General features: G+C 49.3%; 2 protein-coding genes across 3 annotated transcripts; both read right to left on the bottom strand.

Moving 5' to 3' along the window:
• Positions 1 to 18: 18 nt before the first annotated feature.
• On the bottom strand, positions 19 to 1,949 carry SH3BGRL3 (SH3 domain binding glutamate rich protein like 3). Its single transcript, XM_074925930.1, is given in 4 exon segments — positions 19 to 940; positions 1,302 to 1,469; positions 1,770 to 1,846; positions 1,849 to 1,949. Coding segments are annotated over 4 exon segments (405 nt in total). The 5' UTR covers positions 1,943 to 1,949; the 3' UTR covers positions 19 to 874.
• Positions 1,950 to 1,999: 50 nt separating this feature from the next.
• CEP85 (centrosomal protein 85) lies at positions 2,000 to 15,259 on the bottom strand. 2 transcript variants are annotated; one of them, XM_074925928.1, is made up of 14 exons: positions 15,195 to 15,259; positions 13,599 to 13,670; positions 12,856 to 13,008; positions 9,965 to 10,686; positions 9,188 to 9,321; positions 8,243 to 8,360; positions 7,689 to 7,874; positions 7,183 to 7,335; positions 6,779 to 6,933; positions 6,191 to 6,311; positions 5,692 to 5,742; positions 5,500 to 5,607; positions 4,636 to 4,864; positions 2,000 to 4,327 (listed from the first exon to the last, which is right to left on the bottom strand). In XM_074925928.1, exons 2-14 carry the CDS (start codon positions 13,651 to 13,653, stop codon positions 4,164 to 4,166), a joined length of 2,349 nt encoding a protein of 782 aa, XP_074782029.1. In that variant the 5' UTR covers positions 13,654 to 13,670; positions 15,195 to 15,259; the 3' UTR covers positions 2,000 to 4,163. The 2 variants fall into 2 exon arrangements, with proteins under 2 accessions (XP_074782029.1, XP_074782030.1); XM_074925929.1 differs by lacking the exons at positions 12,856 to 13,008; positions 13,599 to 13,670; positions 15,195 to 15,259 and adding an exon at positions 11,053 to 11,333.
• Positions 15,260 to 15,904: the final 645 nt, after the last annotated feature.

Here is a 15,904-nt window from a genome sequence, read left to right as displayed (position 1 = left end):
AACCCACGAGTACCAATGTGAAAGGTACAGTAACATTTAATAGCATCTCGGAAGACAACACTGGTTATAAACTTGCTTTTTTGGCAGGAAAACAAAATGCACTTGGTCCAGGTTGCAAAAAAATAAAATAAAGCCAACTCAAAGAGGAAAGATAAGACAGCTAGAGCATCAGCTGTTCTGGAGCAGCCCTGAGCTGTTAAGACTCACGAGGGAGCCCTGGCAGCGCATCACGGCCGAGGGCAGATGGAGCAGCCTGGGTCCTGCTCCCAGGCCCATCCATCCCCCCCGAGCCACAGTGGGCTTTGCCCCCAGCCTTCTGCATGGTGGGTGGTCAGACCCCAGCCCTGTGCAGTATTTTTTGCATTAAATTAAAAACAAACAAACAAAAATATGACTTAGTTGCCATAATCTCTGCAGTTGAGATGAAAAAAGAAGAGAAAAAGGAAGTGAGACAGCAGGATTTACAATTTTAACAGCAACTGGGAGAAGTGGGAAGTAAAAAGCAACCCTAAGCCCTTCCCTCCTGCTCTCCCTGCAGCGGAGAGGGCTGACGGGCGGCTGCACTTCGCACAGCCCCAGAGGCTTTACTGTTTACAGAGGCACTGGAAGCTGCGGGTGAGCCAGGCCCAGCTTTGTTCAAAGGCCATGCGCAGCGAGCGTCAGACTTTCTTTGGATCCCTCTGAGATGATATCAGGGGTAGGCAGGAGGGAATCGTAGGCAGCTGCAATGAGTAGTTTTGGTCATGGGTTTTCCCTGTGCTGGGATACAGGTCGCGGTGCCAGGACAGCGCTGACAACCTGGAAGTGAAGGTGGTCGGAGATGAGGGTGCTCAGGAATTGCAGGTAGAGTCCAGGACGGGAGGGGAGCCGTGGCTCAGGCCAGCTTCAGGAACTCCTGCAGGGTGTTCTGCTCCACTGCTTCCACAAAGAGCTCATAATCCTGCAGGGAAAAGCCACACAGTCGCTCACAAGGCAAGAGGGAGAGGTACGCTCCTGACGCTCGGGGTCCCCTGGGCACAAACCGGTTCACAACATGGGTGACAGTCACGTGGAGAGTGACAGGGCAAAGCGGGGACAGCCCCTGCCCCGGGGTCACCCAGAATCCCTCTGCCTAGGTCCCATTTTTCACAAGCCAATGTGCTCCAAGCACCCATTAAGCCCGGCAGCGCTTTGTCCACGAGAAATGCCTCTGGAAAAACATCTTGACGCTATTTGTAGCAAAAACAAGGGGACGGGGGTTACTGCCCACCACCCAACCACCTCCCCGGTGCTTCTCCCCCCGCGCAGAGCACGAGCCTCACCCCACAGTAGTGGTCTCCGTTGACGATCTGGGGCGGGATGGCTTTGGGGTTGCCTGCCTTCGCCCTCATCTCCTCCCGGAGAGCATTGTCCTGGGAGATATCCACCAGCTCGTATTTGATGTTTTTCCCATCGAGGATTCTGGTTACTTCACTCTGTTGGGATTTGATCTGGAACCCGGGCGGGAAAGGCAGGTTACGGGGAGCTGGAGAGGAGCCTGAAGCTTGTCAGCCACGCTCAGCACAGCACCCACGGGCCAGATTCCACCCGGCCACAGAGCTCGGCCCTGCGTGGGGAGCAGGGGACACCCAGCACTTCGTGGAGATGGGGAAAAGAAGGGGATGGGACACTTGGGATGGGGTGACGGGGGGCTTCAGAGCTCGCCAAGGAAGAGACGCCCGCCCCAGGGGAGAGGGGCCCCAGGGCACCCAGCCCTGCCCCACCGGAGCCCCCACCCTGCCGCCGCTCACCTCCCGGGAGCCGGTCACCGAGGTGCTGTAGACCTTGAGGGTGCTCATGCTGCGATCGCGGCCGCTCCCTGCGCTCGGACCGGCGGAGGGAGGCTCGGAGGGAGGGAACGGGCGGCCCCGCCGCCGCCCGGCATGTGACTGCGGGGACCAATGGGGCCGGCGGGCCCGGGCATGCGGCCTCGGCGGGGCTCGGCCCCCCCCTCCCCGGGCCAGGGAGAACGTTGCACGGGTGGAGCAGAGCAGCTTTATTTTAAAAATACTCAGTACAAACAAGTGGGTGAGACAAAGGCCGGTCTAAATACACTGCGCCCGACGCGACGGGGAGGGGACGGGAAGGGGGTCCGGCCGCCCAGATCTGGGTTGTTCTGTAAAGAAAAGTCCCAAGATTTCTCCTGCGTGGGGAGCAGCAGTCACGCAGGGCAGATGGGGTCACCATCGTAGCCCAACAGGTCCAGTTTTGCAGGAGGATGTGGGGACATCTTCCCCCCCGCCAAGAGGAAGATGCGACCTGGGCAGCCCAGCTGCTGAGCCAGGCGTGAGGCTCCAGGCACCAGCTGAGGTGGTTCCCACTGTGATCTCACTTCGCAGACAGCTCTGGGGCAATCGTGTCCCCACACAGCACCTGGGAACTAGATTTTACACCCCAAAGAGATGCGGGGAAAGGGAAGGGTGCCAACCAGCACCCTGCAAACCCACAGGAGGGAGCGACTTCCAGAGGTGGTGCCGCTCTGCATCCCAGCATTTGAAAAGCTCCCAGCACCCAGGACAAATGACTCCAAGAAACAGTCTTGGCCCACATTTAAACTCAATACACAGCCTCAACAACCTGGGAACGGACCAGATGTGACAGAGAGAACAGGGCAGAAGCTGGCCACCCTGCAGACACTGCCACGTTCTCCCAGTGCTGTGCAGGGGGGAGCTTGGGACAGCAAACTAACCAGTTATCACCTGTGGTGGCCAAGCACTAAAAACAACAGATTTGGTCTTAAATTGTAACACAAAGCAATAACAAAAGCATTTCTTCCAAACCTAGGGCCACAGCCCCAACATGAACCAAGAGCAACCAAACAGCGCAAGTTTCAGCAGTATTTCCTCTCGTTATGTAACTTAGTATATCATGCTGAAAACCAGAAAAATTCCACCCTCAGCACCACAGCGTTATCACAAGCAATCTGTATTGTAAAGTTGCCCCCTAAGGTTAAGGAGAATTGTGAAAGTGAACCGCATCCCATTCTGATTTATTTAGAAATCTTGTTATTTAACAGAGGAGCAGGGAGCTCCCAGAGAACGAGGGGCAGGGCTACACCAAAGCCCAAGCAGACACTGCCTTGCTGGAATCAGAAGAGCTCTCCAATCCAGCTCCACCACGCTGCCATGTTAGAGCCAGAGCAGCTTCCTTCCTCCCGCCCAAGCAGCAAGCCAAGGCGAGTCTCCCTGCTGGCCCATGGCGGGGTCCCAGGCACAGAGGCTACAGATGTCCCAAGCTCCCCAGGATTGTTTGCGATGGCTCTAAAGGCTGCTACAAGAAACAGCAGCTCCTCACGCTGCCAGCAGATGCATTAGGCACGAAGCAGCGTGGGGACAGAAGGTTTCTCCAGCACATTAAGGCACTTCAGCATCAATTCACTTCCTCTGCAGCCTGAGTCACACTCATGCGCACAGTGCTATTTTGGGGGGATAAAAGGCTTAAGGCTTCTGGGGTAACAGTGCCCAGGGGGAGCGCTTTCAGAGTCTTTTAGCATTGAGTTATTCCTCAACTGCTGCTGGTTACTGAAAGACTCCGGTCACATTTACCCGAGGAAAGCGGGTCCTGCTCCATGGACAGCCACTAAGCACCAAGCCAGACCTGTGTGCAGAGGATCCGAGGAGCCTGTAGCACCCTGGTGTAATTAGCAGTGGTGTAACTGGCACACCTGCTTGCCCGTGAAGTCCACAAAGAGCCCTTGAGCACCCTGATAATCCTCTGGTCTTACTGGTCACGCAGGATCTGCGCCGAGAATTTATCAGAAAGACCAGGGCATACATTTCTTTTTAGTGATGATTTTAACTGTCACATTTGCATGTTCAGCATTCGACATGCCCGTAAGGCAATTTAGAATTCATCTCCCAGCGTCAGAGACCACACCAGCTCCAGCAAACACAGCACAAATGCATTCCACAAGATCAAAACTACTGCAAAGTCCGACACCGAAGCCCTGAACGATTCCAGTTAGCCAGCCAGCAGCTAAACACTTCTGGCAACAAACCCCCTGATTTCTCACAGATTGGATAAGTCACACCTCTTGTACCCGAGCAAAGGGATGGTAAAGTGCTGAATAGGTTTTGGGTTGTAGGAGCTTTAGACTCCTGAGGGTTTCAAGTCTTCATTTCCTGTCTTACTTTGGGGTATGCTCTTTACTGGGTGATGCAGTTGTCTCCCATGTCCTGAGCATATCTGTCAGATATTGCCGTCCTTAAGTCCTCTACCTCTTTGTGAAGCTGTTTCACCTCCACCAGTTTCTTGGCAAGTGCATCAGGGCTCAGCAAGTCGTCCTTCTCCTTAGCAGAATACTGCACAGCTGTGGAGGCAGAGAAGGGAGTGACCTCACATGGAATTCTGACTGAGGATCACACATGTTTGCAAGTGAGCCAGAAAAACCAACGCACATTTGCAGAAGAGGTACTACTTAACATTTAGTTATTACAACGTACACCTTTAGAGCTAGCTAACCACAGAAAGAAGGCTGAGAATCCCAGAAAGACAAGATAATATATATATTATATATGTATAATATATAATATATATTATGTAATATATGCGGGTTGTTTAATTCTACCACAGCACAGGAACTGAAGGGTTTGCTCTGCCATTGCTCCACATACTTACAGCAAATGCCCAGGAGCAGAGAGAGGTTGGGATCCTTGCCCTGAGCCCTCTGAGTGACGATGCTGTAGACAGATTGCAAATCCTGCAGACAACTGGCCAGCTCGCTGTGCAGTTCCTGGGCGAGGCGGGCTGTCTCAGCAGGCAGTGGCTGGGTCGTTAGCTCTGCCTGCCGGAGTCGTTCCTGAAGGGTCAGGTTCTTCTCGATGAGATCCTGGTTCTGCACTGAAAGCTGAACCAAGGGGCACAGCAGGTTAGTGGTCACTTGGTACAGAACTAGCACACTTAAAGCGACAATGCAACTGCTAGAGAGTGATGGGAGTACCAAAGGCAGGAGGAGCTGGTTTACATCAAACCCTCCTCACCAGACTCACTCAGTCCTTCAGGGTGTGAGCATCCAGCTTTCCTGGCTCAGAAAGAAGCACCTCATGACACTGCACTGCCCCTGCTGAGGCACGATGCAGCAAATAAGCTTTCAGGAAGTTGTGCACCAGCCACCCACCCCAACAGTGGGCAACCCTTCCCTCCAGGGCTGCCAGCGTGCTTGGTTTCCTTTAGGCTGGAGTGGGGTTCAGCCCTGCCCTTCAGCCAGGGCTGCAGTCGAGTTTGGACTCAGGCTTGCTGCCCTCAGCTGGCAAGCTCAGCATCCTCCACCACAGTCCACAGCCCCAGCTGAAGTTCGAGGCAGAAATTGCCTTTCTCCTCCTGCTCTGACCAAAGCACTCCTTTCAGAGCACTGTCAGGGCAACTGACTACCAGGAAGCAGGAGAGGTTGTGCTGTGACTGCAAATTAAGGGCCTTGCTGAAAGACAATCCGTTGTTCATTCAATTGCTGTGCTCGGGCACTCTAAACACTCCTGCTCTGACCTCTTTCACAGCAGTCCGGAGCTGCTGCAGTGCGTTTTCTCTTCTCATCGCCTCCTCTTTCAGAGCTTGGCTTGTCCCCTCTTCCTGGCCCACCTGCTCTTCCAGGTTCTGGAAGAGACCATGGGAAAATATAAGTCTACCTCATCTCACAGCAGATTCTCAATTCTAGGTCCCTCTGCAGTTACCTCTTACCTTTACTTGCAAGGACAATTGCTCCATCTTCTTCTGCTGCTTGTCCACAATCTGGAATCAAAAGCAGAGGCATCAGAACTGACCACACAGACTCAATAATACCACCAGGATTTCCCCTTCAGTAGGGGAGCATCCTCTCTCCTTTCTTCTCCACTTACAGCTTTAATCACTGTCTCTGGTAGTAGTAGACTTAGATTCCCTCATGAAAACCACCTGATAAAAGGCACCATTAGTGCTATCAGCTAAAAACAGACTGGAGAAGTTGCATTCTTGTGGTTTTCCTCTCCCCTCTTCTGCATTCTGCAACTTCTCTGCAGTGTTACTGTACAACCGCATGGTTATCACACCAAGAACAGCTTTGAAAACCCCTCAGTTTGGAATTCCAGCAACTGCTGCTTCAGTGCAATTGTGACTGCAAAAGTCCCTGATTTCATTTCAGTGCCTGGTGTGACTCGATGGAAGGAAAAATGTGTGATCCCCAGTTGGGACAGGCTGTTACCTTCCTGAGGCAGTCGCATTCTTTCTTCAGAGAGTCATTTTCTATTTTGTGTCTCTCCCCATCCTGGGCAGGGGGTCCTCTCTCAGCATTCTTTACACACTGCTGCACCTTGTCCTGCAAGCTGAAATTAGCATAACACCACGGGAAAAACCAGCTTTGTTTAGGGTGTTCCCCTCACTAAAGAATCTGACAAGGCAAATGATTTTCCTACCAGGTGTCGGTGTTGACATTTGCATCCCAGCTTGCAAGGAGTCCCCCTTCCCCCTGGACACAGCTGTGCCCATGATATTGGCACATGTGCAGAGGTAAAATGATTGCAAATTACATGGGTCCACTCTGCCAGGAGTTACAGTTGGGAGCAGTAACCCAAGGACACAAACCCAGGTGACAAAACAGGGCTTCCCCCCTCTCCTTTCAGCCACGTGGTTCTGCTCCCACCCTCCACTGCTGGCACGCAGAACCTGAACACGGTGTTTGGGTGAGGACTGACATAATCATCACAAATCTATGGTAACCTGCTTGACAGGTGGGACCGTGGCTGTTCTCAGGCACTAAGATGAAGCTTATTCTAATCCTCCCTATTTTTACCTGCGTACAGTGGAAAGAAGCTCCAGCTCCTTGTGTTTTTGGGTTTCTAGCTGCATTTCTTGCTCCCTGAAAGCAGCCCGGACATCTCCAAGCTCTGTTTCCAGTGCCAGCACTGTTTCCTGCATAGCTGTACTCTTCAGTTCAGATTCCTTCAGCTGCAACAAAGACCACCATAACACCCTACAGACTTCCCAGGAGTTTCACCACACACACCATATTGCAACATTTGCAATGCTGATTTTTTACTACCTATGTGGCAGTTCTCAGCTACAGCTCTGAACATCCCTCCTCCAAAATGGCCAGACCACAACTTTACTTGAGCAGCTGCACAGGGGATTGTCTGCAGCTGTAGAAAAGCCACCTGAGCAAGGATCTGAAGAGCTATCTTCACAACTCAAATTTACCTTCTGACTCTGTTTCTGGTGGTCCTCGAGAGTTGGTAAGTCAGCCAGGTATCGTTCCAGGGTCTCGATTCTCTGTTGTCTCTCCCTGTTTTGTTCAGTTTCCTTCTGGCATTTCTTTTTAAGATTATTAATGTGCTTGTCTCTTCCCTTTACCTGTGGTTTATATAAAAGTTTAGTTTATATAATTTCTTGTCCATTCTTCAGTCTTTTCTAAGTCCACTCATTCATCTTTTTGTACAGCACTCAACGTCAAAATACAAGATCACCTTAACTCAGCAATGTTTCTGCTCACTTAAAGACTGGCTTCTCCTGTGGTTGAAAGAAGAGATACTGAAATATTTTTAACTGCAGGAGGAAAGGCTTTTGCTTATAAGCCAAAGAATTCTACAAGATCAGAAAATACCTACAATAACACATTGCCACAGAAAACTTTCACCTAGGCACTACACTGACTTAGCTTCTCAAAGAAAAAACACTTCCCCAGCTCTAGAGCAACGGGATCATACCCTTTCTTCCTGTTTCTTTAACTCCTCTGCATGTTTCTGCATAGTTTCCTTCAGCGACTCCCGAATCAGCTTTGCATCCACCTCTGTAGCAGCCAGTTTTCTCTCCAGTTCAATCTTTTCCTTACTGAGGGATTCAGTCTTCTCTGTGAACTGTGCTCGAAGAAACGTGTTCTCCCTCTGCAGCTCCTGCAAACAGAGACAGCCTATGAATTCGCCTAGTTACGCCAAGCAGCGGCGCTCTCAGAGCTGTATTCTCCGCCCTCCTAATTCCCAAACGTCATTCAGCCCCTCTCATATACTGCAGTATCTGAAATAGCCCTTGTTAGTGCTGTCAGTGTTTGCATCACTAGCACAGCTTCTAAACAAACCATAGTACTTCTGGGCTTGAATTCTCAAGAGTCACAAAATATCTCAGAGATGACAGGTAACTGGGACCCCAAACAAAGAAAAATTTTACTCTGCATAACCCTCCTACTCAGGAACTGACTTATGAGAAGTGGTAGGTCTGTTGGATTCAACATATTTCTTACTGACACCCTGTTGCACCCAATTACCTGCAATCTCAACATGTAGACATCTCCATAGGGTGCTGGGCAGCCAAGCAGGGCACTGTGAACCTGCAGTTCACTTTCCCGGACCTTCTGCTCCAACTGCGATATGTGTTGTCTTTGTCTGTAAAAAAAATACCAACAGGTACACACTGTTCTCAAACATACATTAAACACAGTAAAGAGCAATACAACAGTGCCACCACAACTCTAATGCTCCATACAGTGACAAGCAGAACAGAAAGACAACTCTCCAACTCAGAACTGACCTACAGAGAAATAATGTGAAAGAATTCAATTTCTTTACAATTGATATCAACCTTTCTTCCCTCCTCTCCCTTCGAAGTCTCCCCCCCCAGCAATGATTACAGATAAAACACAAGCCTTGCGTGCTCCTGAGGATCCAGCTTGTCTGCAGAGATTATGAGTAAAATGAACACATAGAGGACTCAAAATGAGCAAGCAGAAAGAGTATTTACAGGCCAAATGCTGAAGGTAGTTTTCATTAGGATTTACTTTTTCAAAAAGCTTATGAATCCCTGGTGTTAGGTATGAGAAGTGTCATTTGCCAGCGTAAACTCACAAAGAACATATTTAAAATAATAGTCTCAAAAGGCCCCCAGAAAGTCCTCAAGCAAAAAAGCAGCAGTTTTGACATTCCAGATAATTGTGATGTGAACAGAAATCCTTATCCCTTATAAAACAGAGAACTGTAACCAAAACCGTTTTATTTGAACCTTTCAGAATTATCATCTGAATTCCAAAAGGGGAGGAGTTCTTAAAAAATAGGCTATTCTCAGAGGTCATTACGGTGTTCTTTGCAACAAAAAAAGCTCAATCTGGTAAAAAGGACTCCAAGATACAAGCTTTTCTTGCTACTTTCAAAACCCTCCCTTTCCAAAAGGAAATGCACTGGAGTCCTTAAACCACACGTCAGTCTCAAACTCTCACCTGTCAATGAGGAGCTCTTTCTCCTTGAGTTGGTTTTCATTGGAGTTCAGGATATTGATCCACTGAGCTGGATCAGGTGTAGGCAGCGAAGGAGAATACATGGAGGGATGGTGGCAGGCGCCTCCATTTTGTAACTGAAAGAGACAAAATGAGGAGGGAGAGGTTTGTGCTCCACAGAGGTTAATTGCAACACTGCTACAGCTATTTTGCACACTGTGTGCTCATCTGCATGCCAGGACACAGCTATTTCAGTCTCCATCAATGTCCAAGAACAAGTAACTTTGCCCAAGCACAACTGGAGATTAACAAATAATTTTAGATCACTGTGCTAGCTCACTGGAAACAATTTGTCTCCATTAAGGTACAGCTGGTGGGAGGTGATAAACAAACTGTTTCCACCTAATAAAGCGCAGTTAGTTTCACGCAACTTTGCAGAAAAAGTCTTGTTTCCTAACTCTGGATACAGAATACAATTATTCTAAAAACTTAAGTCCTTGAAGTGCTTTTTCATTGCAGTTTCTAGCAGACAGGATATTTCACCTCTTGATCTGACCCGCTGTGCAGCGCTGTAACATAATCCAGGGCTGCTCTGCATAAGCAGCACATCAAATGATACCTGTGACACCACATGTTGTAAAAACAGATCATTAAGAGACTTTTGGCATAAGACGGGGAGAAGCATGAGCCATTTTCCCCCTTTCTTCAAAAGTCTGGGATAACGAGTCATGACTAAGGAGACAGGAAGGGTTTCAGACTCATACACGAGCAGCTCCCTACCTGCATTTGCTCTATTTGCAATTGCACTTTCTCCAGCTGTTGTTTCCAAGCACTGAGCTCGCAGATCCTCTCGTGCGGATGGAGGGTGCAGGTTTCTTGCATCCAGCCTCTAGATGGAGGAGTTAGAGGCTTTGAAAAAAAATTGTTGGCCTGGAGTCCTGTTGGCATCAGTCTGCTCCCGCTCGGCCACGTTCCCTCCTGGGGCTCACAGGCTCCGTTAGCCCCCGCCGCTTGCTTACTCTCTGGCAGCACCTTATAATGGTCCTTTCCTGTCTCAGCAGCTGAGTTTGGATTGAACTTCTGGAACCTGTGGAGAGGGTCAGTGCACGAACTATCCACAAAGAGAGACTGGTTAAGGGTGCGTTCAATGGCAGGGGTATCAAACTTCCAAGTGTCTTCTGTTTTCATGTGATCAGAAACAGGATGCCAGGATTGCTCAAAACAATTTTCCCCTGAAGTCCCGTAGAGACGCAAGAGATCTCTGGATGGCACCTGAGTAGACTTCCCGGCGTTAAAATCCCCGTTTCTCATGAGCCCTGCCTGTTCAGAAGCAGATCCTGGCACAGCAGTTTTTGCAGTACTCTGCAAACAGCTCTGGTCTCCTGCACAGCACAGCTTGGAGGGTGAGGCACCCAGTGTAGAAGGCATAACATGGGCTGTTGGGATGGTCACTTGGGTTTTGATGGGCTGGAATGAGGAACCGTTACTGGAATTGCAAAAGTCTAGGGAAAGAAGAAGAGTGATGCTCTAATTACAATCCTGAAAATATCCTGACATGAACAAGCCACTCCTCTGCTGAACTACACAGAAGAATTTAAAAACCCGATTCCTTTCTCCCCAAACATGTCCTCCTATCAGCAGCACCAAAACTAAGGCACACACCTATGTTCCCCCTCACTACAAGTTTCAGGAGCCTGCTGACATTTTCCTACCACTGTAAACCACAGGGAGAATCCAGGTTTAATTCAGTACACGCTTTTAATCCCCTGTTTTCAAGCTATTCTAGTATAATCTGAAATCAATAAGGTTATCTTACTATTGGTTTAAAAATCAAGATCTTTAAATTGAATAAAAAGGCTGAAACTTACTCAGCTGAACACTGAGACCTTGATTCTGTTCTGCCCGTCCCACAGCTCAGCGACTCTGAACCGTAACCAAAGCTAAGTGGAGCCTTCACTAAGCCCATGATGAGCTTCAAACATAGCTGAACACTAGATCACCAAGCAGTTGACCTTCGAACTCCTCCAGGACACTGCAGCAAAAGAGCTTTTTCTAGAGGCTAGAGTAATGGCTCTCGCCTTATCACCACAGGAAATGAGACAGAGTTCAGCACATGCACCCCAGCGTGAGCCCGTCCTGCACCAAACCTGGCTACATGGAAATACAGGGTTATTCTTAGCAACTCTCAGATTTCAATACAGCAACAGCAAGAGCTGGGAAAGGCAAACAGCAAAGTGCCTGTTCCCACTCCTTGTCCCGATACGTTGTGTGTCGCTGCAATTCCACGTTTCTCCCAGATACACAAACTTGTTTTCTTCATGGCTTTGGCTAAAGGCCCATCCCCACATGGTGTTTCTTTAATCCAACATCAGGACTGCAAGGTCACCCTTCCACCCCTTTGTAACCTCAAAGCACTGCTACAAAAAGGAATAAAAGGTTACAATTTGAATATGACCGAAACCAGATTCTGAAAAAAAAAAAATAATCATCAAAACGTAGGAAAATTTTCATAATAAAAGCACAAGACCCTCTTCTCAAAAACAAGCAGGAGGGGGAGAAAATCTCTTAGACATTACTTGGCTGTGCCTAGGAACTCCAGAGAACACTGTGCTACCAAGCAGTCACAAGCACATTCACCCTGGCAAACAGAAGAGACAGTACAGTTTCCTTTTACAGCCCCTAAATTTACACCCCAGGATCACTAACAGGAACTCGAGTTCTCTGACCAGCACGCCACGTGCCGATGCTGCAATCAGTTCCTTGAGTGTGCTAAGGGTCATCACAACATTTCTGACTAATGTACTGACCTGAAAGTCAGCGTGCTTCAGCCAGCTGTCAGCTCTTACAAACAAGTCTACAACATTACAAACATTCAGAAAGGCAATTTCCCAAAGAGCCATCGTTATCTCCCCTGCCCTCAGCATGCAGCTGAGGATTTTATTATCCTAGATGGGACACCTAAACACACGCTCTAGTAATACTTTGAGCAATATTTTCACAAGCCACATTTTTTCAGAAGCCTTCATTTCAAGTCACATGTTATTAAATAAGATCTATAGCTCATTCAAAAGGCTCAGGGTAGCTTGTGAGAACACGTGAAGTGCTTTGTTCTAAAAAACAACACAAACTTCCTTGCTGCTGAAAGAATTGGTGAATCACTAGTGGTTTATGTTACTTTCATGGATGAAGATGAAAATACTGGGACAGGCAATTTCCCAGAACACGCCTCAGCCGAGGGCAAGGCTGCAGGATTCTGCAGCGAGAAGCACACAGCTCTAATACCGAAGAGACTTACAACACAAAGACACACTGATCTGAAGTCTCTAGAGGCACCCATAAATTATTTCTTAAAAAAAAAATAAAATCACACAACAGACTTGCTCATAAATCACATGTTGGTCAATATGAACCAGCAAATCAGCAAGGTGGCTCTTTTAGTCAGTTAAAAATGCTTATTAGAAGATAATCAAACTAGCTTAGAGAAACAGCAAGTCCCTCAATCCCTTGTTTATATTTCAGGCAGCGTATCTGTGTACTGACACACTAGTTTTGAAATAGTCTCCAAACATCATTACGCATTCTGCTCTCCCCAGGTTATTTAATGCTTGTTGGTCTTATAAGAAAACTTAAACTCTTTGGCTGTCACTGTGTGATTCTGTGCTGAACATCACCTTCTGTGCTGCCTGAGCAGGAGGTCCCAATGCCCCCATCTCTGCTGTCGGCCACACTGGAACAGCGACTGACACGGCTCTGGAACTTCACAGACAACATCGGTGTTTTCCAGTCAGTCTCCGAGAAATTGCTTTTCTGACTGGTGCTGGGATCTAGAGAGAGAAAGCCAAGGATATTTATGTTTTAACCAACAGACTGAAAAGCCTTTTAGTACACACAGTTAAGCCATATCTAATTACCCCCGCTACCCAAACCCAAACTTGCTTGACTCCCCATATTGTTGCTAAAGAAATCTCTTTTGCAAAAGAAAATGGCAGCAAGCACCAGGAAGCCAAATGCTATCAACAGGAGACTGAAAATCAATCTTGTTATGGAAGTCAGGATGCAAAAGCAGTAAGTGATATTCCCACTGATAAGTCTGGTGATATTACACCCAGATGATGCTCTGGTACTCAGACTTTTACAGCATTAGTACGCAGCAAACTGCTTAAGTTAAAGATACATTTTTGCATTAACTGTTAAGAACTCTTCCAGATTTACCAGTTATCCAGAGATAGGTTTGTTATCAAATGGCTCTCTATCTTTGCATATCCATGGAATTGTTTTATTTTGCAGGGATAAGATATTGGTTTTTTAATAAAAAGCTTTTAGTAAAGAACTCTTCTCAGGGCCACCTGGCTCCTCAGAGAAACTGAAACAAGATCCGACAGCAGCAGGGCTTTAAAGAAAGGACTGTCCTTACCTGATGGACTGTTCTGCTGGAGCCTCAGGTCTGGATGTTTCTCAAGAGCAGCCATCTTATCTGTGTAGTGAACTATAAGGCAATAAATAAAAATCCTCTTTTAAATCAGCATAAACCAAACCCCATTCCCACTAACCGAGCGAAGGGTACATACACACCAGTTACTCTTCATTCAGAGTAACACAGTATTTCATAATTAGCATCTCCTCCCAAGAATATCTGTTTCGTCCCTGCAGCAACAGAGGCAATGCTTAAAAAAACCCTTTGCAGTTATTGTAGGTTTTCTTCATGCCTGAGAAATGCGGAGAGTTCCTGTTTGGAACATTCTGCAGGTATGCAGCAGTTCATCAGTGCCTTTCAGCTGGGGCATGTGTTATCCCCATCGGTGTTATTTATAGAGCATCAGTCACCATGGTACCTACACACTGGCTTTATGGCTGTAGAGACTAAAAATTTCCCTTTAAAAATCTCAACTTTAAACCAGTTCATTTCTGCCCTCTGTAGAGGTCACTGAGCAACTACATGCAGAAATGTAGTCATTCAGAACTTTGCGCTGCTGTTCCATAAATGGCAATCATTATCTATCCAGAGCTTTGGTTTAATTTATCTGCTTATCTAAGTACTTCAGACAGTGAATTTCCTTTCCTGCCTCTGATGATGCAAGTATAATTTACAGTTCTCGAGCTTCACTGTGGAAATTCAAGGCCCCACTCCACTCCACCAGTCAAATAGTAAATCCTCAATTGCCAGCTCTCACAAAAATGTACTTAACTGACTCAGAGAGCTTATAGAAACCATTAATTCCTAGAAAACACACATATGCAGATTTTACAACATAGGAGTACAATAGGATAATGAACCAGAAGCAGCATTTCACTCAGCAAAGAGATAAAACACTTATAGCTAAAGATAGTGCTGATTATGTTTAATTTAGGTACATTTCAGAAATTCCTGGGTTTAAATCCCAGTCTCCAGCACTACAGTCAGGCAGTTTTAACAGGGAAATTCAAGCATAGGCTCTTGAAATAAAAGAGACAAAGCAACCAAAGCATTTCCACCTCACCCAGCACCAACCTCTCACAAAAACACCCCCCCCCCCCCGAGAGCACCCACACCATCCTAGAAGCCTGCACCCTTCCACCAGCGGGCACAGGGCAGCAAAGGGGGTGGGAAGGGACATGTGCAAAATAAGGAAAAACGAAGGAGAAAGAGGAAGGAGAGCGGTGGGTCACGAAGAGGGCGAGCAGCACTTCACCCCATGGAAGGGGAGAGTTTGGCGGGTACGTGGAGTGATGTGGAGCCCTTCACTCCCCGGAAGGGGATGGAGGAGAAGAGTGATTTAGGTGAAGGAAAGAGAGAGGGGAAGGCGGGAAGGACCAACTGCCTGGAGGGCGCAGCCTGACCCCGAGAGGCCGGTCCCCCGAGGGGGCGAGGGGCCGCTGAGCTGCCCGGGACGGAGAAGGGGGGATGGTTGCACCGAGGAGGAGCGCAGGACGGGTGCTGCCCCGCGCCGGGGCCCGCCCGGTGAGGCCCGCCCGGTGAGGCCCGGTGAGGCCCGGCGGCGGGACGGCTCCGGGGCGGGCCCCACCCCCTCACCTGGCTCCGCCGCGGCGCTCGCGCTGCCCCGCGCGCCACGACCGTTACAGCCGCGGGTAGAGGGGGGGCAGCCCGCAGAGGAAAAGGGGCCGGGTCCTGCCCGCCCCTTCCCTGCCCCGCAGCCTATCGAACGAGTCGTCCCCGCCCCCGCCTCTCGCTCATTGGCTCTCCGGAACGCTGGTCTCCGCCCCGTAGCTTCGCGGTGGGAGAGGCGACGTCCGGCGGAGGAGAACTGTCCACAGCCGCCACCCGTAGGGCGGGGCCTGGCAGAGCGGCACAGGCCTTCTCCCCGCGCATGCGCAGTGTCGCGGCGGCGGGGCGGACCGGGAGGGGGCGGAGGCCGCTCCTCAGCCGGGCTTAGACTCACTGTTGCGCCCCCCGCCCATACCCAGGGTCCCGCAGCCCCTCAGGGTCCCCCAGCCAGCCCAGGCAGAGGGGCAAGGCCGGGCGGCCCCCCCAGCTCGGCCCCCTCACACCCTCTGCCCGCTCGGCTGGAAAGATCAGCGCTGCCCGAGGGGGCCTGAACCTCGTTAGTGCCGACCCCCCAGATCCTGTTGGCCCCCCCAGTTCTCCAATTTCCCCCAAGATTCCAATAGCCTCCCCAGAACCCTACCAGCAGCCCCATTACCCCCGCCCAAGACCCCAATATCCCCAGGATGTTCCCAATCCTAACACACACACACCCCCCCCGGAGACAAACATCTCCCTCA

The sequence above is a fragment of the Athene noctua genome, chromosome 24, assembly GCF_965140245.1.
Source record: "Athene noctua chromosome 24, bAthNoc1.hap1.1, whole genome shotgun sequence".
NCBI classification, from domain to species: domain Eukaryota; kingdom Metazoa; phylum Chordata; class Aves; order Strigiformes; family Strigidae; genus Athene; species Athene noctua.
Note: the sequence above shows the minus strand (reverse complement) of the source record. Positions and strands in the feature narration are given on the sequence as shown.